Source organism: Neocloeon triangulifer, unplaced genomic scaffold (assembly GCF_031216515.1).
Source record: "Neocloeon triangulifer isolate White Clay Creek 2 clone unplaced genomic scaffold, ASM3121651v1 ptg000015l, whole genome shotgun sequence".
Classification (NCBI taxonomy): Eukaryota; Metazoa; Arthropoda; class Insecta; order Ephemeroptera; family Baetidae; genus Neocloeon; species Neocloeon triangulifer.
This window is the reverse complement of record NW_026775557.1, coordinates 1,924,745-1,951,681: the sequence shown is the minus strand read 5'-3', so window position 1 is coordinate 1,951,681 and position 26,937 is coordinate 1,924,745. Positions and strand designations below refer to the sequence as shown.

The window sequence follows — 26,937 nt, the reverse complement described above, 5'->3', positions numbered from 1 at the left end:
GTCCCGCGCTCGCCGTGTTCACATTCAATAATATTTCGTGCTGCATAACACCGATGGCAAGCAACTCTCCGGCAAGGAGGATTTATCGGATTTCCAGCAGCAACACGCCGCAATAACACGGCGCGATTTCGTTCGCCGCCGATAAATCACCGCGCGCTCAAATTTCAATGGCCGCGGCGCTCGCTCGCGCGCCCCGTGAATAAAAGCGTCGCTTTCATATTTTATTACACTGTTTAATATGATGTATTTAATGAAATAAGAAAAGGCTGCATCACGGATTCGATCGGGCAAAGTGTTTTTCAATAAAATCAAAAGAAATAAATATAATATACAAAACTGGCTCGCGCACCGCTGCCTGCGCACGTGAATTCTCTCGGCGCGCACACATACATTTGCGTTTTGAAAGGCATAAATTTAACCTTGACGTCGCCATGTATACCAACACTACTCACGCTGCATTATTATGATCATTGAAGATGCCGCTGTTTTATTATGCGACACATCATCCCACAAGTTAGCAGGCAATCCAAGCGAAGCGAAGGGTCAACGTGTGCGCTCGGCACATATGTACATGTGCATAGAGACTTAAAATTTATATAATGATTATAAATTTATTTTGTTTTTAAATAGTTTATCTTAATTTTTTTAAATTTCGGAATAAATCGTATACATATATATACATTTTTTTTAAAAAGCAGTCATTAAATATTGTATTTTTTATATATTAATAATTATCGTAATTCGTATCATTTTTCTTTAATTTACAATTTCTTTAAATGCATATAAATAATATCTGCGTGTCTATTTAATTGAATTACCAAGTATCAGATAAAACTTCCAACTGCCTCCTCAAATAGTAGTTCATTTTCCTCAATGCGTTCATTTGCATTGTAAAAATAAAGAATTAAACGACAGATATTATATAATAATATAAAGGAAATTTAAAAGTAATGATAATAAGAAGTAAGAAACTAAAATTTATAATAATAAAATTAATTGTGAACACAGAGTTACCCTATGTTTAAGTTCCTAAAAAAATACTCTCCATTTCCCATTCACAAAGTAATATCAAGTAATGTATTCGAAATAATCATATTTCAATATGCACTTGCCAGTATAAAAAATTATTCCTGATTTTTATTCAGATGAAAGCAAAGCGCTCGTATGTGAGTCATACAATTTGCATCACATACAGTAGTCGCGTTATTATGGTGGAATTTGCGTCAAACGTGCAGCGGACCCAAAGCGAAATGCCCTCTTTTCAATTAAATGTGACGGGGTGTGGTGCCGCTGTTGGGCTGCGGCGGACGAGCCTGAAATCTCTCCGAACTGCTTCTGCTGGCGGTGCGCGCGCGGTAATTGCTTTTTTCGGTCACCCTTTTCTCCGGCGCAGAGGAGTCACAGTTAATTTAAATGTCAATCATTTTTCACAGCTGACTACTGGAATTAAATTTTCTCGAAAGCAGTCAGCCCATAATGCAGAGCTCTTGTGTGAGTCGGTTGAAGCGCGGAGGCCTTATTATATTAACAAAAAAAAAACTTGTTTAAATATTTAAATTGCGCTGCGCGCAGAGAGGAAGCTGCCGTTTTTCTGAGAGGAGGAAGAGGCAAATTGGAAACGCGGGAGGCAATTTTGGGTGGAATTAGTCGTCAGGCTTTTCGAAATTGACTATACGGCGTGTGAGAAAATTGGAAATTATATACGTGCTGATGGAAGAGTGAATTTTGAAGTAATGGTATATAAAAAAAAAGAAAGTCAGCATTGAGCTAGGAAAAAAGGAGTATATTTTGATGAATGGCTCTCACGCAGAGAGCGTTTTCGGCCAAAATTAATTAATAATAATAACCGCGAAAAGTGTTTCTTGGTGTCAAAAGGAAAAAAATAATGCGAAAACAAAAAGCAGCAGATACAAATTGCGGTTGTAAATCAAATTTTTTTATTCTATTTTCGGCGCGGCGTGACGCTCAGCGACGCAAAACCGAAACAACACATTAGCCGCGACTTGCAATAATGGAACCCTTTAAGAAGAGTAATTACTGCGGCGAGCGTTTAGTTTGGGGTCATTAAGCGCCAAATATTATTAACTCTCTCTTTTCTGCGGCTTGAACAAATATGCAGATGGATATATTATTTTCCCCCAGCAGCTTCAGAGAGGGAGGGTTGCAGGATGGATGGGCAATAAACAATGAAAAATGACACCTCCTAATGATCACATGTGCACAATCTATCACCAGCAGGGGAATGCGTGCCTTTTTATTTTGTTCGGAGCCGCCACCGGGAAAATCAGATCCATCTTGGCGCTCTCGCGGGACAACGCGCGGCGGTGATGAATATTATCACCCTGATTAATCTGCCGGCCGGATCTGATATTAATATCCTCGGCGCGCAAGAGAGACACTGCCACGGCAAACAGTGTCAACAATATCATGTATAAGACCATTTAAATGATCCGCCACTTGTCCTCCGAGCTGGGGATTTGAATAATTTGATTCTTTGTTGTTCTTATCGCGGCAGCCATTGAAACTGGAATGCACAAAGAAAGGACTAAAAAATATTTGAGCAAAGGTGAACCACAAGCTTAGTTTGTGTATTGAAAAAAAAATATTTATCAATCAGCAAACAATTTTTAATTCATTCAAGTTTTGGACTTACAAATTAAAAGAAAAATGTCAAAGAATTTCAAAAGGAAATAAAAATTAAATTTATTTATTTCTAACTTGCAAAATCTGCTTGGAATGATAATCATACCGTTGTTAAAAAAAATAAACAGTTTCATTTACCTTCAAATTTGGCCTGTTTTCCAATTTTCATTATTCAAATTGTTTCTTTTCTTATCTAATTAAAAAAAAATCACACCGAACATTGAATTTTTGTGATGATTTTCTGCTCACGTGCGTCCCTGACCGGGTGGCTGCCACCAATCTTTTTTCCTGCCAGAAGCAACTACTTTTTCTCTCTCTTTGAGACAAATCCCTCTCATCTCAAGAATGGTCATTTGCTATATCTTTCCTCTCTCGAGCGCAACGCAGATAAGTCGCGATAGCGAACTTATATATCTGAGAGAAAAGCAGCCCCCCGTGCAAGAGCTGCTCTCTGGTGATGTATGGCACTTTGTTTTGAGTTGTTTTTAGAAACATCATTGAAATAAGATCAAAATCTGGTGTGTTATTTTCTTGGTTCGCGGCCAGACGTTGCTGCTGCTCTCTCTTCCTTATCAGTTTTGGCAGTAAATTTATTTATTTCTTTGCGCTGAAAAATAAATTTATATACCACGCCGAGAAAGAGCTGAAGAGAGAGAGAGAAAAAAAAAGGAAAAGAGAAACAACTCGCAACTGTGTGCCAATCTGGTGCCACGCGGAGTGCATGAAACACCACCCCACTTTTGTTTTTTTTTTTTTACTTTTCTTTTTTATTCATAACGTGCGCCCGATCGAAATTAATAGATAGCCTCAGCTCGTAAATCTGCCGCATTTCACTTAAAATTATTTGACCGTTGAGTGGAAAAAAATGCTGAAATAAGAAGAGAAATTCCGTTGCACACTTCTCTGGCTGAGAAAATTTTTTTGCTGCCCGCCTGGTGAATTTTATTGCTTTTTTATTTGTGCACACCGCGAAAAGAATGGCTCACGGAGCAGAGAGAGAAAAAAGGCGCATATCTTGTTACAATAGTGATAAATCGCGACCCGAGGAATGTAGCGGCGCGCACCATTATGCGAAATTCGCGGAGGGAAAAATGCTTAATTGCGGCCGAATAAAACGCAGAGATGACGCCGCGCGACGAACAATGACCATTGGTGTTTCAATAAAATGTGTTTATTCAAATGAGACACGGCAAATACACTCACTATCTGCGAACAAGTAAAAGTACGCCTGCTGCTGCCGTTCGACGGTCTGCGGTACCGAGCTCGAAACTATTTAACCTCCGGAGACCTTTTGCTTATAAAACGGCCGGTGTATATTCTCGGAATGTGCATCCTACACGTGATTTCGTCCGGCATTGTTTTACGCCGGTCACCACTTCTTCTCCCCGCGCGTACACATGACCGTGCCAATTTAATTTATTTGCTGCCCAATTTTGGCGTGGGCCTGCAAAATTGCTGCCTCTGTGATCAGGAAATAAATTTTCTTCCAAACTGTTAAAAATGCGTAAAATCGTTCTTCTCAAATTTAAATTATTAATTCTTATATTTAATAATGCAATTATTTATTAAAAAAATTATTATTTTGAAATTTTTCAGACCTGCACAAATTGTCATAATGTCAAAATTACCACAAAAATTTGTATTAATCAGCTGGATTTTATAGAATTTTACTGATTTCATCCCAAAAGCAATCAATTTGATACTTTCCTTATTGTGCAGGATCCCCTATTAAAATAGCTGCGTCCGCCCTAAATAAATAAAGCCTCTTCTTCTTTTCCAATTTCCAAGAAATCCGACGGTCTCACGTATATACTGGTCCGTCCTCAAGCTTGGGCATATTACGGTGAAAATTTAGTGATGTGCCACCGAGAAGAGGCCCCTCTCGTCTCGGAATTTAATGTGTGACCATGTCCCTTGGCCAGGCAGCAAAAAACATTTAAATTTCCTCCACTAAATCACGCCAAATGTAACAAATGTCGTAACACGAATTTTGTTTAAACGACTACAACTTTTCAATTCCTTCTTCTTCTCTGCCTGCCTGTGAGTGAGTGTGTGTGTGAGTGGTCGACACAGCCGGTCTCGGTCGACCAGCAGCATTTTTATATCGAAAGCTTGCAGGCAGGCAGGCTAAATCCGCTGCTCCTTATTGCTATTATTTCTCTAATAACACGAGGGCTGGGCATTTTGACAGGATAAACTGCTGCTCCTCTGCTCTCTGCGCTCGAGAGAGATCTCGAGCGAGGAATCGCGACCACGAGTGTTCGAAATAATGAGCCCCGGCCGTTTGCGCCGCGTATAATGGTGCCCACCTTTAGAATGTTAACATGACGTAAATAGTGTGAGTTTTGTATTTTTTATAAACACACATACGTCCAGAAATAAAGAATTAATATATATCGACTCGCCACTGCCGCTTCGGTCGAGCAAACGGACACCCAACTATAAAATCACAAGACACACGATTCAATCGATAGCAATGGGTTGAGATAGTTATGAATGTTTAGAAATTTAAAATTTAGCAAAGAAATTGTTGTTTTCTCTATTTCCATCCGCAACACATTTGACAATTATTGATTGAATTGTCATCAGAAATTTTATCATTAACAAGTAATTAGTAGATTCTGAATTGAATGTCTATGAATATTCATAATTAATTTATATATATTATTGGTAATCATCAGCACTTTTTGAACCTCTGAAATTTTATTTTCATTTATAATTAATTTAAATTAATGAACTGCGACTTACATATATTTTATCAAATGGTTGAGAATTAATTTTATGTTGATGATTGATAACATTTTTCTTGCTTTCACTTGACACTCTAAAGTAAAATAACAATTTAATAATTATATAAAGTGTTAAACTTTTAAAAATATTTTAAATACTGAATTGCAGTCGTAAATTATATTATAGATTATAATAAAAACAAAATAATAGTAAAATAAAATTTATTGTAAACCAAAAAAAAACCAATGTGTCCTGCTATACTTGTTTAGTAAGCAGAAGCGCTAATGACGATTATTCAAATGATTCCAAGGGGCCTGCTGCGATTTACAATTATAATGAGTTTTTACACCGTGCTCCGGTTTTGACGACGCCATGCACAACTCTTCCTCTCTCTTTATTTATTTTATATATCAAAGAGAGAGAAAGAGCAGGGCTGCTATTTTATTTATTTACAACACGGAGAAACAACAAACAACAACAAAACGACTTCTTCTCGATTCTCTCCCTTATTAATGAACTCGGCCGACAGCATTTTTATTTAGTCTAATTGGCCTCTCGGCGTGCAGAGAGACGTATAATGAGACGAAATGCGCTGAAAATCGACCAAGAACAGATTGAATCTCCCACGTCGTCGGGCTCAGCCAACGAGAGCGCCGTCCGTGTGTGGATTATATAAAATGTTAACACGGCCATAAAAATAATAATTAAGTTAAACGCTCGTCGTCTCTCTCGCTCGTCCCAACGCGGGGCTGATTGAAAGGCTTTGTATAATTTATTGAATTAATAACTTTTCCCGGCACAGGGGCGGATCTCCTATCTTTTGCTCTCTTTCATAAACATATAGCCATCAATAATAATAACACGTTAGGTAATAATTCATTTGGCCAGAAAAAGAAGAAGAAGTGGTTCTCTTTTATTGTGTGAGAGAGCGGCGGGAAAAAATCTACCTGCCGCTCGATCTTTTGTTAAATATTAAAACATGTATGGTAAAAAGATGAGGGGTTTTTCTTCTTCCATGCCTTTGTGCGCCCATCACAACAAATAAAAATATTTTCACAGAAAATATATAGGCCCCGCGTGCTGTGCGGTTTTCCAGCAGCAATCTTTAGCTGGTTCCCTCCTCGAGATGCTCCTCTTTTGTGTAAATATAGAAATATTTTGATACACAATAATGAAGAGAGGAATAATATCAGAAAAGTAGCAGCAGCTTTTGTTGTCGGTTCGACTGCTGCGGCTTGCCCGCTTGACTTTTCTATTTTTGAAGTTTAATCGGGTGAGAAAATTCAATTTGGGTTTGTTCAAACAGAAAATTTGACTTGGCTGCTGACAAGGAAAAGGGGCCTAAATCCAGATTCTTCACAACCTTTGATGCGGCGTTCCTTATTTGCTCTTACTTATTCCATCTTTTAATTAATGAAAAAAATTTAAAAATGCTCATTTCCATATTTCTTCTTTGCGTTATATAATTTTTATTTCCCCAAATTATTTGATTTCTAACAAATATATCACTAAAAAATTAGTATTTTTTTAAATAGATTTGCAGCAAAATGGAAACCTTTTTGTGCTGAATAAGTTGCGGCGTTTGTTGTTCGCAGGAGAGGTGATGAATTTGTACGCATTGTAAACAAATTGCCCGAAATCTTTCGAGCCAGAGCATTGTAAAAAAGGATTTAAAAGGCGAGCCATTAGGGCCGAGCGAGAGGCCATAAAAGTTTAATAAATTCAGCATGCTTTGTAAGGTGCCCATATAATGTGTGCGCCTTCTCGGCCAAAACAACCCACACAAGGAAAACGCGCGTGGAGTGCAGACTTTTGTGCGCTCTCAACGTATTGATGCCTTCCAGTCAAATTAAATCACAGAGAGCTTACAATAACAGAATTACGGCCGCGCGCAGCCGTTTTATTGCCGCATTCAGACCATTGTAAAGTTTATATTGTGCCCCGGAATTTTCCCCACAGATGGGAGAGCTGCATAGCGTGATTTTGACACCTTTTCAAAAAAGACCGTTCTTTTTTCCAATGAATAAATTTCTTCAGCCTTCAAATATTTGTGGGTTGATTGATTAAATTAATAATCTATGAAACAATCGAAAGGCAGTTTTTAATAAAAAAAATTCCAACACATTTGAAATGAATTAAATTAATTATTTAATATAATTATGATGAACAATTATTAACCTTTTGACTTATTACATTTTTTAGTTTACAATTCATTGTCGCTGCAAAAAAATATATAAAAATAATCACTTTTGCTCTCTGTGGGTGCCAGGAAGCTGCCTTGAAATGCCTGAGCGAAATTCGGGGCTATTGCGCCCGATTGGTATTCCGTTGGCGCGACCGCCAATATTACAATATAAACTGGTAAACAACTATAAAATAAATATTCAACGTGCAGCCCCTTAGCCGTCGTTTTCCTTTCACACCTTTGAACGCGAGCCAAGAGCGTGTATATCAGAAAAGCGCCGCGAGCCATTTTTCGGGTTTTCGGGGCATCGATTTGCCTCGAGGTGCTTTTCCGCGGTCACGGAACGTTCTCAAGTCTCGGTGTTTGCCGCGGACAGAAGCCCTTTTGGCGAGAGAGAGAAAGAGGCGTTTGCGAGTGTGTCGCGTTTGATATGCTGCTTTTTGTGAGAGCTGCTGAGGAGGCGGCCGGCGCGCACCTACAATATTAAAAAGTTCGCTTGGCTGCCGATATCAAAGGCGCCGAAAATAATCTTGCGTCACAGAAAATCTGTCACTGCGAGTTGCGTGCACCAGAGGCATTTTTTCCTCCCGACGCCGGCTGTGAACTGAATTTGTAAATGGAAAAAGCAAGGGAGATGGGTATTATATTGCACACGGGGCATTGTGTCGTTCTCTCTGTCTTGACGGCGCATGTTCGGAGGAAAAATTCTTTTCAATAAAATCGGGTTGCCTGCGTCACTTTTTATTACGGCTAAATTTGATCGAGCACGAAAATATCAATCGCTCTCTCAGGCATTCTTAATCCTTAAATAAGCACACCGAGAGTTGAGAGTGAGAAGCCTGAATCAACTTTTTATATCCTTTCGTGATGCATATAAGAATTAAGTAAAGTGAGATCAAAAAGTTCCATCAAGGGTCACGAGGGTGGTATTAAATTCTAAAATAAAACACATTTAAAATATAATTAAATGGAAATAATAAGCAAAGTGTATGTTAAATTCTTTGCAAGTCAAAGCCGTGTTTTTATCTTTGGAGATTATCTTAAAAATATTTCTTCAAACTACAAGCAAGTGTGTGAAAATTAATTGAATAGTTTGGGTGCGCAAATGAGCTCCGCGGGGTCAACATATTTTTGGCTCGTCAGTGAAATGGCCTTTTCACGAGGCGCGGAGATTTTATTTGCAATGGTTTTTACGAGCTCGTAATTTGCCCATTCAGTTATCAATCATTTCGTGCTTTTTCAACTCGCAAATAAATCTCTTTTTCCGGCCTGTGTGGCGCGCGAACGCCTTTTTCTCAGCATCCTTCTTTCCAATAATATTAATATTCTCCTCAAAGAGATCTTAAAAAAAACCACCGTGCACGTTCCCTCGGTAAGGTCATTAATTATGAGCCTTAAGTACATGACCGCGCTCGCTCAAACACTAAATTTAAAGGGTAGAGACGAACAAGTAACACACACAACTGCTTTACTTATTTAACAATTTGTCTCGCTAAGAGCTCGTGAAAGAGCCTATTGAAGCACCAATTTGGCCTCTATTGTTGGCTCTGGAAATCACAAGCGCGCGGTGACTTGACAGAAACTCGCTGGCAATCCGCTTCTCCACGCTGATTTGTTGGCATCAGTGAGTTAATTCCTTCCAATACTTCCAAATCAATAAAAAAATTCATTATGAATTTTAATTTCCAAAAAAAGATACACAGAAATTTGCTCATTAGCCGGTGGTCAAAGTGTAATTTCTCACTGCCATTGTTATCCAGCAGCTCAAATTAATGCGAGTCCCTCGCATTGATAAGCATCTCTCATAGCTCACTAAATACATAAACACATGTATTTTATCGCCGCTCAATGAAACGCACACAAAATCTGATAACGCGTTTTGTGTATTACACCATATATATTTCAGTGTTTGGCGTATTATATAAAAAAAAATAATAAATAAATATAAAATCAACGCTATGTGGTTCGTCTCTGGCATTAACTCTTTCGTTTATTAACTCGGGGATTTTTATTAGCATCGCATTATTTTCCTGATGCATAATTCAATATTAAAAACGCGCACATACATCCCATTTTTCTCCTCTCTCTTAATAATTCGATATTGGTGCGGTGCATTATTGTTTTTCCCGGCCGCGGCGTCTGATGGAATGCCAGATATGGAAGTTAAACTACCAGAGCCGCAGGCTGAATTAATTAGAATGAGTAAAAGAGCCTCGTGAGTTTTCTTTGGAGAAGGAAAGAGCGGCGGCGGCGGCGTATTTTGCATATGAAAAGAACTGTCTGCAATCATAACACACACTTGACCGATTCTCGCCTCCCTCACGCTTCTCGCTCGCAAACCGTGCAAAGCGCCACAGAGCAAATCACGGAGACATCTAACGAAAAGTGGCTCAACTTCGCAACGGGGCAAACCCATGACAAGCGCCGGAAAATTCAACTAACGAATTTCCCGAATTATTTTTCGTTTGTTTTATTTAACGATGAATTTATATAGGAAATTTTCTACAGTAATTCCGTCAAACGTTAATTAGGCTTGGGAATTCGAAGGTTTGTCGTCGTAAAATCTCATCGACGGGTCCTGCTTGCTTGCTCATTTGGTTAATTTATTATCAGGGGCCGCTGAAACGAATCCGAAAAATGCGAGGCATGTTTTTGTTTATTAAGGTGGTCCAGAAGGTCGAACACGGCCCGGCTATTTGGTACAACACGCCGTTCACACACATGCTCTCGCCGGACGAGCTGCTTCTTTCTCTCTCTGGCTCATGTCAAAATGTCAAAACGCGTGTTCTTTATATCGGTGTTGTGCCGAGCATGCTGAGGCTGCATTCCGACCAAAATTACCGCCCCGTGGCCGAATTATTTATTACTTGCTCCGAATCGAAATTTGTTCAATCCGTCTGTTGACGCAGCAGGAGAATTTTATTGCACACATTTCGATCATACAATTTTTTTTCATCTTCGGCTCGTCACGATGATGAGGCGCTCCTCATTTTAAAACACACACGTGCATGATTGGCAGAAGTTTTTCTCCAAACGCTTTTATTATATTATTTATTCAATTCTTGACCTTTGATTTTTGAACATAGTGCACCGACACACTCGGGGAGATATAGAATGAGGAAAAGAGAAAATGGTAATTTTGATGGACGCGTTGGTGATGAAATTCTCATTGACGCGCCGAATGAAAAATGATTACTCTCTGTAGGGAGGAAATCAACACCACGTATATAAGAATAATTTCATTTAATTTGAAAATAATCTATTTTTGTATTTTGACGATAATAAAACGACGCAATTTAACATCTGCTCTTCCGTGAGGTAAAAATAGCAACAAATAAGACGTCGTCCACTTTTCGACTCATTTTCCTCATAATTTGTGAAAATCGCCGCAGGCTCGTGCGGTGATATACACAAAAATCAGCTAATAGAATTATGAATGGGCCTCGCGTGCTGAGCGTTCGCCAATGTTTCTCTCTTTCAAAATCCCATACGAATTCATAAAAAGTCGCCGCGCGCATACATAGAGTTATTATTACGATTTATGTGCTCGTGGTCGGCGCATAAATATATAAATATAGGCGAAGGTGCATCACGCCACCTCAGTCACCTGCTAGGAAGGCGAGCGCGTGCCTAAAACACAACAAAGTAGGCGAATTGCGTGCAGGTGATGTCGGCTGGCCCATTATCGAGTCTCCAACACCCGGCCCGAAACCTCAAAAAACCGACAACGAGCTGAGCTGAGTGAGAGGCACCCGAGAATACCAACCACATCAACAACTTCGCCGGCCGCAAATTATCTACCGAAAATTATTATTCCTTAAAAAGAGATTAAGTTTCCTCTTACTACTTCAATTAAAAAAATTTTTTTCATTAACATGGTTTTAAGTCATAAGTCATAAGTTTACATAAATTTAACTATTATTCTCATTAATAATCATATAAAAATTTACTTAAAACTTTAATTTTAATTTTTATTTAAATTTATTTTATTTTTTAAGATTTCCAAATTTACTTAAAACTTAATAATTTTTATTTACATTGTAGAAAATTTATAACTTTTGAAATATTTTAACTTCAAATAATTAGAATTTATTAGATTAATTATAAAAAATAAATATTATTGTTGTGCTTCGTTCATTTTCAATTCAAATGAAACAAGTAAGACTTGCATATTTCTCCTTTATTCCTCCCTTTTTTCTCCTTTATGTCCATTCGCTATTTAATATGTGTGTTCTTTACATTCTCCACTGCATGAGCTTATAATTTTCCAATCAACTAGCTTTCGTTTATTGCTCGACAAAAGTATCGGGCATCTGAAAAGACGCACACGCGGGCCAACCAGTAGTTATATTTCAATAGCATAATAAATTACCTTCACTCTGGGAAGATGAAAACATCTAAATTATAGCCGCGCGCAGCACTTTGGACGGCGGCGCGTTTCGGCTGATAGAATTTGCACGTCATGTGTAAATAAAGGGATGCTCTCGCATCGTTATTATTTCATTTGGAAAAATGATTTAGCGGCGAGTCATAATTCAAAAAGAAGAAGCGTGTATTATATATTTCCACGCCTGTAATTAGAGAGAACGAAATTTTTGATATGCGCGCCGATTACATTAGTACTTTGTCTCAGCTCGTTGGCAAATTTTAAAAGTGACTGGGATTAAAATAAGAAGCAGACCGGCCGGTGCTACCGAACAGAAGCACCACGGCGAAATATCAGAGGCCCCGAAAAAAGACAGGAGCAGCCCTGTTTGTGCTCTCTGATGGAGAGAGAGCGAGAGCTGGGCTGAGGAACGTACGTTATTTTTCTCTCTGCCCAAGACAAGATCTCATCAGATAAAAGTGTCTGTAGTTGATGTCTTTCAAGGTTCTAACCCTTTAGCGTGTGCTCTAAAAAGACGCGACAGCAAAAGTAAACCAACTTATACTTTTTTTATATACTTAAACACGCGCGCAGAGAGAGGTTTATTAATAAAGAGGAAAAAATAAATATATTTAATCCAGCCGCTTTTCGCAGCGGGTTGCATAAAGAAAGATTCTATAAATTCTCTCGCTCGAAATTGATTTGGGTGCGATGGAATTTCTTTTAGCGACCCGCCGGCCCTCCGCAGGTCACGGCATCACTCATCGCAGACGAAAAAAGCACCGAAAAGGTCAATAATTTTTCAATCACCTCTCCTCACGCGGCACATATCCGCTCAAATTTTATTATTGTTGAGTGGTTGTATAATTAATGGATACACGTCCACGCATGTACGCGGCGTCAATGCGGCCCCAGCGATGTGCTAATGGTCGATGCTTTTAAGTTGTTGCTGCTTTGTTGGATGATGTCGGGGTCGCAGGTCACACATGTGCAATGCCTAATAGATTTGTGCCCTCAGCCGCCCCAGAATGGAGAAAAAAAAACAAAGCTAGGTTGCCTATGTGTGTGATGAGTGTGAAGTGCGGCGTCAATCGGGTCCATTAAAGCGTCATAAGGACCCGGTCCCATTTTTCACTCTGCGGCGGCCGCAGACTCCCCGCCGACAAACCAATTTCACTGTTTGAATTGATTTGGCTTAAACATATGCCAATGGAAATTAATTTCAGGCTCGCGCACACACACACTGAACAAACGAACGCTTTGTTAGAAACGAGTTGTGCCAAATTCATGCCACGTTCAGCAAGTCGTAAAAATAAATCGCAATATATAAAAAATTGATTGTAAATTAACATAAGAAATCTATTACTCTCTAATATTACTAGAATTGCATGATAATTGTTTAAACAAATGGCTCTAGATACCAGTTTCGGTCACGGTTTGCCTTTTTCATGTGCAAGAAAAATACATAAATCAGCAAAATTTAAATAATAAAAAAAAAATACATTTTAATTTAAATTTTAAAATCTTATAACTAACAAATTCAAGTATCAACCCATTTTCTTAGTTTTAAGATTTTAATTTTTATTTTAAAAGTATTTTTTTTTTTCAATTTTGCTGATGTTTTTTTATTGTGCTCATGAAATAGGGTTGCCGACCATCGCCGAAACTGGTAGAGCCGTTTTGCTTTGGAATAAAAACAATATTCTTAACGAGGAAAAGCCCAATCTATTTATTTCCATGATCATCTCCTTGAGTGTCAATTTCTTCAAACAAAACTATTACAAGATAATACGGATGATACAATTTGCAAATTTTTTGAGACAATTTTTTGTTTTCATTCTTAAATTACTTCATTTTTTTCAACCCCTGATTTTATATGAAGAACTTTGTTTAATTTTGGTCAATTTTCTTTTGTTCCCAGGTGAATCGGCCGTTGACAATGAAGAAGGAGGGCATCCAGACGCGGAACCGCAAGTTGAGTTCCAAGTCGAAGAAGAAGAAGGGCAACGGCATGGGCGGCCCCGGCGTCATGGGGCCCGGCCTCGGACTGCCGGACATGATGAAGCCCCTGGACAAGTCGGGCTTCCCCGGCTTCGGCGGCGCCGGCAACCACCTGGGGCCCTCCATGTCGCACTACATGTACAACACCAACATGCACGCGGGGTCGATGCACCACGCGGGGTCGTTCGCGCCCCCTCCCCACCACGCGTCCATGCACATGTCCGGCATGGGCGGACTCGGCCTGGCCACGTCGTCGCCGCTGTCCCTGGGCTCCAGCGGACTCGGCCTCGCCTCGTCCAACGGCATGGTCAGCCTTCCCTACTCAGGACACTCGGTCTTTTCATAAAGCCAGCAAACGACGGTGCTGCCACCACACACGGGAACAAGTACAAATAATTCTGCGGCGGACTCGAGCCTCTTTTGCGGAGGCGGTTGGTGGGATTGTGCCGAGTGTCCGGGACTAAGCCAGCCGCCATCTTGTCCTTTCTACTGACACTCAAAAGTTGTACATTTCCAGATTTGAGATTGTTGAATCAAAGTTTGGAACTTTGTGCACCGAAGAAGGACAAGGTGGTTGACACCGTTTTGTTGTGATCCCCTCTCTCATCTCTCAGTTGTAAAATGTGTATAAAATGCTCTTGAAAAATGCGTGTGCAGGTTAAATTCGAGTGCTGTATAATTTATTGCCGGCGTCTTTAAATCACGTGTGAAGTGTAAATAAACGAGACGAGTATTAATGTAGAAAATTTAAAAACCTCTGTATCGCGCGCCAGCACTTTTATCAGAAAGAAAGCTCTGCAAATGAAAGTATTTAACGTGTGTGCGAGATGGACAATGCGTTTTTAAGAAAAAATAAAACCTTATGAAAATCAGCAGGCTACCACTATGTACTCGAAAAAATTCATATGTGTAATAATTATGTATCTAAAAGTAGAGAACGAAGAAAGTAAGAAAGAACGAGCGTTGTAAAAATTGGGAAAATACACAAAAATATGCAAATAATTCATTAAATAAAACTCTAAGGCAAATCGGCTCTCTTACAAAGAAGCCTTGTTCTATTTACGATATTGAAGCGAAACTGAATGTGTAATTAATTGAGCAGAAAAAAAGAGAGAAAATTAACTTATGGATAAGTAAGAGAGATTATGTATCGTGTATTTAAAGAGAGAACGAAGTGAATTCGATTTACTTAGTGATTTTTCCTTTGTCACAACAACAAGAACCATCATCTTCTGCAACCCACACAACACAATTCTTATAAAATGCCTACCTAATTATTAAAATATTATAATTCCTCTCTCTCAATAAGAAGAGTAACAATTCTGCTGCGATCAGTACACCAAATGAATATTTAATTTGTTTGTTATAAATAATTAAGCATCGCCACAATGAATGAGATGGACGTTTTTGTTTCCTACTTATAATCTAAATAATGCATAAAAGATGAGAGCAGATTGTATTTATAAAAGAGAAAAATTAAGAAATCGCATCTCCTCACACTTATGGATATATTCAAATGTTGTGTACAATTAAGACAAACAAAACTGCGTTTATTGTCGCCTCTGGATGATCTTTTGTATTCTGTGTACACAAACTCACACACAACACACACACTCTTAATAACGACGAATTATTATTGTGACAGAGGAGAGAGAAATAATTAAATGATGATGAGTATTAAAAAATCAATGATTGATAAAAAAAAAGACGAGTCTCATTTCTTTTTTATCCACTTTCCATATACAAAAAAAATTTCATTTGAAGTTCATGTTTTCACTTGCTGAATTTAATGATATGAGAAGCACAATGGGCTGGGAATCCAACACCAGTGGTCGGCGGAGAACACGATAGAATCTTGTCCGAGCGGGCGAGAGCGAGAATCCGCTGCGCGCCGAGCAGATCATCTGTTATTCCGTCAGCCCCGACTGACGGCCTATCAATCATAATAAATTCAAAAACACTGAGCCGCCTTCTTTGCTCGTTCTCAATAACTGCACTCGGTACACCAACCCCAACCGAGCCGACGCGACCGGCCTTTTTGAGATCGCGGTGCCGACCAGACGCTGACTGCGGAGATTTTCGGGTCCAACGATGAGGAGGTTCTGTGAGCAGAACTGAATTTTTGAGCTTGGCTTTGAATTTGGGTTAATAATTTTTTTAGTTATTGTGGGAATTTTATGAAGAAAACAAAGTGTCGCCGAATAATTCTTTCATGCATACCATAGGAATATACATTGCTAGCATGAAAAAATTATGAAAAAAACCCCAATATTTTCTGATTTCAATTGAAGAGTCGCAAAGTGCAGGAATACCGTTATATATGTTCTACAGAAATATTTGTTTAAATACTTGATTAATATTGGCATTATAATCTTTTCTTTTGGAGATAAAACAATAATTAAATATAGTTGTGCATATTAAATACATCCATGAGTTGAAAGATGCATAAGAAGAATTTGTTCAACTTTGGGTACACAATTATTATTTGATAATAGATATAGTATGGATATGATAAGATCATAAATGGTCAAGGTTAAAAAAATATACATATATATATTTGATAATGCAAAACCGGGCAATCTCTGTCCAAATACATATCATCCGTTAATATTCAAATATCACAAATTTTTTCAGCTACAAGAGAGAGAAATGATCACATCAAAAATTTACAAAAACAAGGCTGACTAATGCGAATTTTTGTAACTCAGGATTATTTGTAAACTTTTGGAAATTTTGTTGAGTGGTGGTGCCGTTTAGTCCACAGCGATTCCTTTTTTTCAACAATGGGATGTATAAATAGGAAAAGTACAAAATTAAAAATCAAAAAATTCAAGCAGCTTTTGAAACATTGCTTCCAATACTTTAAATCATACGGAATCAGACATGCTTCAATTAATTTCAAATTTCAAATGGACATAAGGAGATGGAACTGATGCAAACTAATATATCATCTGTTTCCTATCACTTATAAGTATTTATATCACACTTGAAACTTTTTGAAATCCATTTTCACGCAGAACTTAATATTCCTTTTTTTTAAAATTAAATTAAATCAACTTTCAGCATTACTGCAGAAGAAACAATTGGTTTAATTGCTCATCATCACGAGTGCACCGGCCAGCAGCAATTAATGCAAAATCACACCCATTGGCAGTCCACCTCAATCCAGTATAGTGCATGTTGGTGTTTCTTGTTACAGAAGAGTGCGCGTGAATTGCGTGCTGCAATATGCTGATGTGTCCGTCCGGCATTTCTGTTGTGAGTGCGTTTGTACAAACAAGGCTGACGTGTATATGTGGAGTACGCACGCATTTATATGCACATGATGTGAAATGAAAAAATCACTCCGCCGTGGTCACTCTCCAGGTGATTCCGCGTGCACCGCCAAAGGTCGTTTACCCTTTAAACACTCACACAACGGTGGCTTGCAGAGAATAAAAAAATAATACACACGCCAAATGAGTTGAATTAGTGCTGCGCTGGTAACGCACTGCGAATAATGCGTATTCAGAAATATAATATACTCGGAGAGCTCATTATAATCCCATTTGAAAATTAATAGAGCCGCTGCAGATTAGAGAAGGAAAATCTTGAAGAGGGCCTCGTATAAAAAATAAAATTAGTGCAGTCCTAAGCAAGCTTCGAATTTTAATCATTAAGAATAATTTATTTATTTAGAAGAAAAATGTGAAATTTAAGAAGAGAGGCGCAAAAATTTCTGTGGAATATTTTTACAGAAATTTTTAAATTGTTAATAAATTAAAAAATTTACATGTACTTCAGATGATGCTCAATATAAAATATGAAAACAATTACTTAATTTTATAATTTACTTGGAGTATTTAAAATTAATTTGGAAAATTTAGAAATTCGGATTTTTAAAAAGATATTTAAAAAATATTTTTATTATTTTCAAAAAGAAATTTAATAACATTTGGTATTTGAAATGCTTTTCTTCATTTTAATTTGATTTTTGGTCATCTTTACGTCTCTCTTTCCTTTCCAAAATGAGGTGGGCCAGAGAGGCAAGACGCATCAAATCATTAGTGCGTCGGTGCATAATTTGGCCATGCACTCAATCTCGTGATGCGTTTTCCACTCTCAACTATATATGTATGTATTTCCTTCTCTCTCTCCTTCCGGGAACAATGGCGTGGCCGAAATTAGCCGCGAATCTAGTTTGAATCTGTCCGAAATTAGCCGCAGGTGATTTTCTTCCTCCTGCACGAAAGAGCATTATTTCGAGCGCAACCCACCGGCCAGTCTTTTCAATTTACTAAGCGCTGGCAATAACATGTCACGGCGAAATGACTGATTGAAGTCTAACATTGTAACAAAAAAAAAGAGCCTCAGCTCTTCTCTCGCCATTATCCATCACGATCAAGAAGAAAACGCTCGTTTAAATATTATAATATACACGTGGTGGTCCCAATTCATTAATTAAATCTTCATCATCTCGTATCGGAGATGTTGAAAAGTGGCCCTTAATAGAATATGAGCGTTGGTGCTCTCTCTTGTGTGCCATTCGATGCCTGTGCGTGTTTGTGCTAAGAGCACTCATTTTTTTTTCTCAAACGGCACCACGCGAGAGAAGCCTCTAAATTGATTTTATTATTATTCAATTACCATTTCCGAGGCGAGCAGACACCACGCACGAAATAAATCATCACGCCGCGCAATTTTGTATTCATTTTTCATCTACAGTGACTATAGCGTCCATGTTGACCATGTTGACTTAAGAAAAAAAATACAAATCTGGGTTTAAAAACGGAACAAAATACTAAATCACGATTGAAATAATTTTTTATTTTTTATTCTTATAAAAAAAATATTTTGACGTTATTGAAATAAATATTGCGCTTCGTTGTTGCAATTAAGAGACACACAAATTATTGCAAAATAAATATTTTAAGTTTATTTTCCCTGCCCAGAGTTCATTTTATAAAATTATTTCAAAATATATTATTATTTTTATCATTCAAAACAATAAAAAATTAGGAAGGATAAAAAATTCAGATAGACTGGATTAAGAGTACTGAAATGTTTTTCTCTCTTTTTTATTTTCAGCTTTCTTTGTAATCATCGCGTTGACCAAAATAAGGATATGCCAGCAAAAAATTTAGATTTTTTTATAAAGTTGAAACCAAAATAAATAATTAATCAAATAAAAAATCAAACTGGGTGATGCCTTATCTGCACCACTTATATAGGGCACTGTAGACAAGACTTTGTCTTGGCCTGACCCTAAAAATTAAAAATAAAATATCCATGAAAAAGACTAATATTCGATTATTAGCATAAATTGGAATAATTGGATCTCAGGAAGGTGATTGCAAAATTATCCTCCAAAATAATGAAATATTTTATCACATTTCACCTCTTCAAATCTCCACATCTCACCTAACATTCAAGTCTCTGCAATTATTTGAACCACTAAATACGTTTTCCATTGTATAAAATTTCACGTTTGCAATTTGAAATTAATGTTTATAATAATAAAAATAATAAACAATCTCTTCCGTTTACCGACAGTGCGCAATAAAAAATGTAGCGCAAGCAATTTCACGATAAATTAGCCGTGGTGAAAAACTTACAGTGAGTGTTGTGCAAATAATCGAAACCGTGCGGTGCACATTGAGTTATAAATGATAATTGCGAGCGAGGCGAAATTTCACGGTCAAGACATTAATAATGTTATGTGAATAGCATCAGCGGCCCGTGCGCGGTTTCGCTCACTTTAAAAACAACAACATGCTCTTGAAAATTAGCAGCGTAAAATTTTGAGTGAGCACTCGCGTTTTTATGAAGGCCCTTATCAAATTTATTAATCGGCAGCCGTACATATAAATATACACGTCGGTTGGTTTTCCGCCTTAAATGCGTTTTCTCGTCTTGATGGGCCGAAATATGTGTTTAAATGCTTTGCCCGCTGCTTACTCGGCCGAGCGGTGCAATTAAAATAATACACATCTCTCGCCGTAATATACGAAAGCAGCCCGCGCGTTTAATGAGTTATTTATTTTTTGCCTCGCGCGCCTATCACACTGGTTCATCAAAACTTTAACGAGAGGTCACAAATGAAGAAAGCATGATGCACATTTTCCTCTTTGTTCTCCGCAGACGTCCATACAATATTTAGGACGTCTGAGCCAAAATTAATTAGACTGCGGAATTATAATTTTTATCTCAATCGGCTCTCGGCTTGGTCCGGATTGCTTTTTGATTTAATCACCGGTAATTGAGGGGTGGGTTAAAATGTTAATGTTAAATTATTTAGCTCGGCGTGGTTGGAGTAATTAATATTTGGAGCAAAAAATAAACAGATTGCTTAATTTTGATTGAGTTACAAATAAGGAACATGAACAGTGGAATTTGAGCAACCTGAAGAATTTAATGATTAAAAATGTCTAGCTCTTTCTTTTTTTTTTAAATCATATTTCTATCCTTAAGGATAAAATACGAAAGAAATTTTATTTCAAATGAAAACAAATATTTTGTCACATTATACATAGTGTAATATAGAAAAAAACCTGACACATATCTACTCAGAATAGCATTTAAAACTAGAATTTAAAGTAGAGTTAAGTAAAATAAAAAAATTTAAAAAAATGCAATTTTATGTGACGCTGGGCATTTATGAATAATATATATTTTTTTAACATTTACCACCCTTTAAAATTCTTTTACCTTAAATTTGAAGGTTGAAAATAAAAATTCATCATAATTAGATTGAGGATTTACAAACTTTGTCAAGCATCTTTAAGCCTGGGATACTTTGAAAGTAAATCGATCAATTCAAACACATTCCAGGGACTTTGAGAGTGTCGCTGCTTTTCCCCTGCGCGCAGCTGATTATTCCAGTCGACTAATCATTGATTTGTTGTCTCGTCACTTATTCAGCTCGAGCGCCGCCAAAGTGGATTCTCTCTGCATTCGAAAGTGTCGCTGTCCATGGCGTCCACTCCCCAGCTCTCTTGTAATTGGGGATCAGCGGAAATATTCTCCTCGGAAAAACAGCTCTCGATTTATACGTACAAACTCTTGAGAGTGCATTTCGGCCGAAAGCAGGAAGGATTTAGACCCTGCTCGCATAAAAGCATTCAATCTGCCGTGCGATGACCCAAGCTGCTTGGACGAGTGCGTTTCCTTGCTGCAAACGCACACACTCGACCGTCAAATCGTCCCTTTTTATTATACAGACAGGGCGAGCGAGGGGTCAATGCGGCAACCCAGATTTGCACCAAATCGCATCAAACGCGCCACTTCAGAAACATCTGCACAACGCAAGCAAAGTATGTCACAGTTTAAAATTATTTTCTAGTTTTCAATAAATAAAAAAATACCATAAAAAAGATTGAACATTGATTATAACAATTACGTCAAATATCAATATCGGTCATACAACGCCAGTTAAGTATTTTCTATATAGATCACTTTCCCTCTTAGACTTCCGCAAAAAATATCGATATCCAATATCGATACCGAAAAACACGATATATATCGATATTTTTCGGCCAAACCGATATTTTGGCCGATATTTTTTAAAAAACCGATTTTTTTTTTAATTTTTTTAATATCGTTCATAAAATAAATTTCCCATGTCAGGAACCAAAAAAAAAATTTTTTTTAGCGATTTCTTAATCACGGAAGACCATTTGGATCAATTCTAGCTACCATTCCATACCAATTTTAACCTACACCCCCTTGAACCCAGCTGACCCACCCTTTAGGCCAAGTCCGAACTATATAAATAATTATACATCTTCGACTTAGAGTATTTGGATCGGTCTACTGATACTTTTACTACTACTACACTACTTACTTAACACATACCAACTACCCAGTATTTTACTATTTACTACACCCGTTGTAAGTAGAGTAGCATAATGCATCGTTTAAATTTTGAATTGTTTGAGACGAATATATTATATTTATTATTTAATACTACCAATAAGGTGGCTGAAATGGATGAAATTAACAATATTTATTTATTGCTTCAATTAATTTTTATTTAAATAAATCCAAAACAATTTGAAATTAATTTTTCTTTTAAATATTATCTTATCATTTTCTGTGTAAAAAATAATTAAGTTCGGCTGCATGCTAAAAAGTTATTCAAATTACTGATAATATATATGCTACCAATACAGCATTTTAGTAAAATTTTCAATCAATTAAAGTGGCACAATCAGTTTTTATATTATTGCTTCAATTCCTCTTAAATTTGAATTACACTTTGTTGACAAAAAGCCTTATGTGAACAAGAGGTCTCCTGTCTTTGCGCGCATTGGTCAAAAGGCGGCCGTTCGTAAAAATTTTGTTTGAGAAAAACAGTCCCGCTACTAGCAAGAATTTTGCTAAAACGTCAGAGATATAAAAATATTCCCCACCCCTCATCCGCCGTAGTGAGCCTTATTTATAGAAAATAAATAAATCACTTCTTTAATACGTTGCCTCAAAATTTAAAGTCCATAATACCTCATTCAGAAAACCTTAAAATGAATTTGAAAAAATTTTTCGTACACATGGCTGGCAATGGACACATTTAATTGCTAATTATGTTTATTATTGTACTTCAAGGGAAACTCTGGCTATACACGAAATTAATCTATTTCATCATCTAAATATTCCAAAAATTATTGAATGAAAAAATAAATTGAGAGGAAAAAATACATAAATTGTGAAAAATCAATATGCTTATATTTAAAAATTTCTTTAAAAATCCAAAATTTTAAATCTAAATTTGATTAACTTCAAAAATTAAGCAAATTTTATCATCATTAAAAAAAAGCACTTAACTCGCTTATTTTGTCTCTCGACTTCTCGAGACTTTCTACTACCCTGATGAAAGAATAAAATTAATATTATTTGACTAATTTATTTATTTTTTGATGAATTTCATTGAATTTTTATTATAAAAAAATTAAATAATTTAAAATTTCAATTTCCAAATGCTTCATCAATAATTGTTCTATTATATTATATTATGCGGAGTACAAAATGAGGCAGCATACTATTGAATTGAGTATTCATTTCCGATAAAAATATTTGTTAATCTTAATTAATAACATACATAGGTGCGTTCAACAATTTTGCGCTCGCGCTCGCGATCACTGGCAACAGTGCGCTCGCGCTCAAATTTTTGAAAAGTCTTGCGCTCACGCTTTGCGCTCAAAAATATTATAACCCAAAGAAAAAGTGCGACTTTCTAGACAATTTTTTAATATAAAAAAATCCATCGGCAATTGGAAATGATAAATTTGAACATTTGAAGTTAAATTACCAAAATTGGGATCAGTTTTGAAGTTTTTGGTATAACAAAACTGTTTTCCGTTACAATTTTTGATCAACTTCGGGAATTTTTGCTTTTAGTTTGAGCGCAAAATGAGCGCAATTGAGCGCTGCGCTCAGCGACCAATGCGCTCGCGCTCACGATTTTGAAAATCGTGCGATCGCGCTCTGCCCATGTATGATTATAATAAATAAATATAGTACGGACATTAATTGGAGCTATCAATAATTTGATTTCAATGATATGATAATAATTTTAAACAAATTGGGAATTTTTTTATTAAAATCTAAATAAATTTACTATTTAGAATATATGTTTGAAGGATATAAATAAAAAATATAAAATGGAAAATAAAAGCCAATAAAAGTGTGAAAATTGGGGTAATTTGTTTTTATATGCCCAGTCAAAAAGACTTCTCGCAAAAAAATTCCCTCTCCACTCTAGGCTTTTTTATCCATGCACAAAAGGTCAATTACTACTACCAAAAGGACTACCAACCCGGCAATAACTCTCGGGCCCAGGCCGCACAGCAAGAATTAACTCTTAAAATATAATAAAGTGATAATTGATTAGGGACGTGTATTTTATGTAAAAAAAAAAAAAAAATAGGATTTCAACTTCAATCCTAAGGCCGCATCAATTTTTAATTTGCTATTTTTTTTTAATCAACCTAAAATTAAATATATAATTTGAAACAATAAAACCTCGTTAAAGCGAAAGCGAAATAGACTTAGGAGGCATTATTCAGAGTTACAGAAAAATCTCTCTGTTGATTTTACTTTTATTGACAATATAGTTTATTTATAAGAAATAAAATATTCTATTTTTAATCATATTTTTTGCATTCATAAAATTTCAAAATAATCATTTTAACTTAAATTTATCATACAATCATTTAATTTACTTCGTCCAATTTCATCGTACGTAGCATAAGGCAGAAAATAAAAAGTTTATATTTTCAATGCATGCCCAATTATTTGACTAGGGTCTAACTAAAAAAAAAAAAATGATTTTCACTAAGTGATATGCAACTGACACTTTTTTAACTGTCTTATGTGTGCTAAGTGCTAATGCTAACCCACTGAACGCTGCAAATTATCAGAAATTGTTTAGCATAGCACTTAAAAAAGTGGCTTGTTTTAAAGCTCTTGGATCAAAAGGCTTGAATCCAAGTTGAGAGGTTTCTTGGCGAAAAGGCTTTATGACTGAACAGAAGGCTTTTTTATCAAGCAAGCAACGTTCATTTATTTATATTTAAAATTAAGAAATTAATGAAAATTTGATTTTACCAATTTTAAATTAGAATATGGCATTATTGACAATATATTGTCAGTTGAAACATCTTTATAACTTTGAAATATATATACAGCCCAATTTGTAATTCTTTTTATTACATTATTAGATTTTTTGAAAAAAAAATTGAATAAAAAAATTTTAAATTAAATTTAATCAATTTTAAAGAAATTATCGAAGCATAAATAAATACAAAATTATTATTTATTATTTAATAATCTATTTCCGCCGTAAATGCCCCTTGCCAGCCACCATAAACACTAATAATATCATAATAATAATAATATTTATATTAATAATATTAATAAAAAAATAATAATACAATTATAATTAATAATATTAGTTTAATAATAATATTACTATTATTATTAATAATAATAATAATAATTAAAACTTCGATATTTAAAGTAATTTCGACTGATAGATGCGATATCGTCAGCACTTCTTCACACATCAGGTAGTAAATAGTCCGTGGTAGCTTAAATATCAGAATTCGAACAGTGATAAATATTTTTTGGCATCCATCTACAAATCTCAGACAGACTATTTAAATTATTTCTAACAATTTTTTTTTTTGCAAATATTCCTTCACCCCTTAAACCCAGGTCCATACTACAGGCTTCAGGCAATTAAAAAAATAATAATAATATAAAAATAAATAAATTAGCTACCATCTAAATTGATCTAAATATCTCTGACAGATCATTTGGATCATTTCTAGACACATTTCTGACATTTTTTTTAAATATACCACCCCCCAAAACCACCGTAAACCAAGAAAAAGGTGTTTTTAAGCACTTTTTAAAAATCACGATATTTTTGGCGATATTTGATATCGATACCGAAAAACCGGTGAAATATCCGATATATATCGATATTCGGCCACGATTTTTATATCGATATATATCGATTTTCAAAAACATTTGCGGAACTCTATTCCCTCTCACAATATAATTACATAATAGATTGAACGCAAAATTAAAACTGAAAAGGTAGACGCACTCTAAAATACAATGAATGGCCAATGGGCTATTATTTATTAATAATTCAAATATCTTGCAACTCTCCACTTTTATAAAACAAACCTCAAAAAAAACTTGAAATCATTGTTGCAATAATTAATTAGCTGCAATATAAACGCCCAACTAAGTTTTACAAATAGCGTTAAATAAAAATTAAGGTAAAAGTAATAAAAATAACTTAAAACTAATAAATATATTAAAAAATGAAAGTTACAATGTTTATCGATTAAATGAAAATTGTTATAAAAAAAAGTTTACTACTTCTTTATATTTGTCTCTAATAGAGACTCTTTACATATCATTGCTATCATTAATTTAATTATTATAAATCCCCAAAATTTATTAAACTCGGTATTTTTTTACACAAAAAAAGTTTTAAGTGAATTAAAAACTGTCCTGTTTGATCCTGGTACAAAATAATCTAGGAAAATTATTAATTAGATACGTTAGATTAAATTTAAAGTATGGTGTCTCGAGACAGCAATTTTGTGAAAAGGGATAAGGGCAGCTTTTTCAGTACTTGTGCCGCGGTTAAAAACTGCTCTGCGCAGTGATCCTTCTTGGCCATAAATCGAGCGCCTCCACTTTGTCCGGCGCTGGCAGCAGCAAAAATGAATCAAATAAAGCAGTGAGGCTTGAAAATACGCGCAGATAAAAGTTTGTAAGCCATTTAAAATAAGATTGAAAGAGGCAAAGCCAGTGGCTGCTCTCGGCGGCGAGAAAGAGAGGAAAGCTTTTTCCTGCATTACACATCAAGCCGCCGCCGCCGCCGCTATTTGCTGGACATATCAAAACTTGACCAAGTGGAAAATCTCTATTTGATGAGGAGGATTTCTGCTTTTGAAAAGTTACTCCGGCTCTCTCGCTTGTGTGTTAGTGAAAGAGATGCGGTAATATTTCAGGCAAACAGCTCACGCACGTTTTGTGTCCGCCGGGAAAAATATATATAATGGGCCAGAAGCGAATCAATCTGGGAGGCAAATAATTGGCAAAACAGATCAACGCCGCAAAGCTCTCACTTCCCTCTGCTTTTTCAGAGCAGGAGTGCTGCCGAAAAACCATAACAAAGAGCAGATTGCTGGGGACACTGCAAATTCATTCGGATTGAATTAGAATGGAAAATAATAAATAATACACGAATCAAGCTTTTAAAAGATCATGTTCAATTTTGAACTAACATTTAAGGTCTTTCATAGTAAAAGAGGTTTGTTTTAATGTATCAGAAGAATTGAGATAATTTTTTTATTAGATTATTTCAAGTCAATTAAATAATAATGAGTAGTTTGTATTCAATAAAGATAAGTCTAACCCAACCTTTAAAATTGACTGTAGAGTCTGACAAATGATAACTTTCATGCAATATTGTTGATTAAATATTAAATATTCTTGAAAAATGTCACACATT

At 36.0% G+C, this 26,937-nt stretch overlaps 1 protein-coding gene across 3 annotated transcripts in view; it reads left to right on the top strand.

Moving 5' to 3' along the window:
* LOC132202199 (GATA-binding factor C-like) overlaps positions 1-15,617 on the top strand; it is a 57,949-nt gene extending 42,332 nt beyond the window's left edge. For all 3 annotated transcript variants that reach the window (XM_059628967.1, XM_059628966.1, XM_059628965.1), the window contains exon 6: positions 13,846-15,617. In XM_059628967.1, coding sequence (XP_059484950.1) covers positions 13,846-14,271 — 426 coding nt within the window. In that variant the 3' untranslated portion in view covers positions 14,272-15,617. The remainder of the gene's footprint in view (positions 1-13,845) is intronic.
* The last annotated feature ends 11,320 nt before the right edge of the window (positions 15,618-26,937 follow it).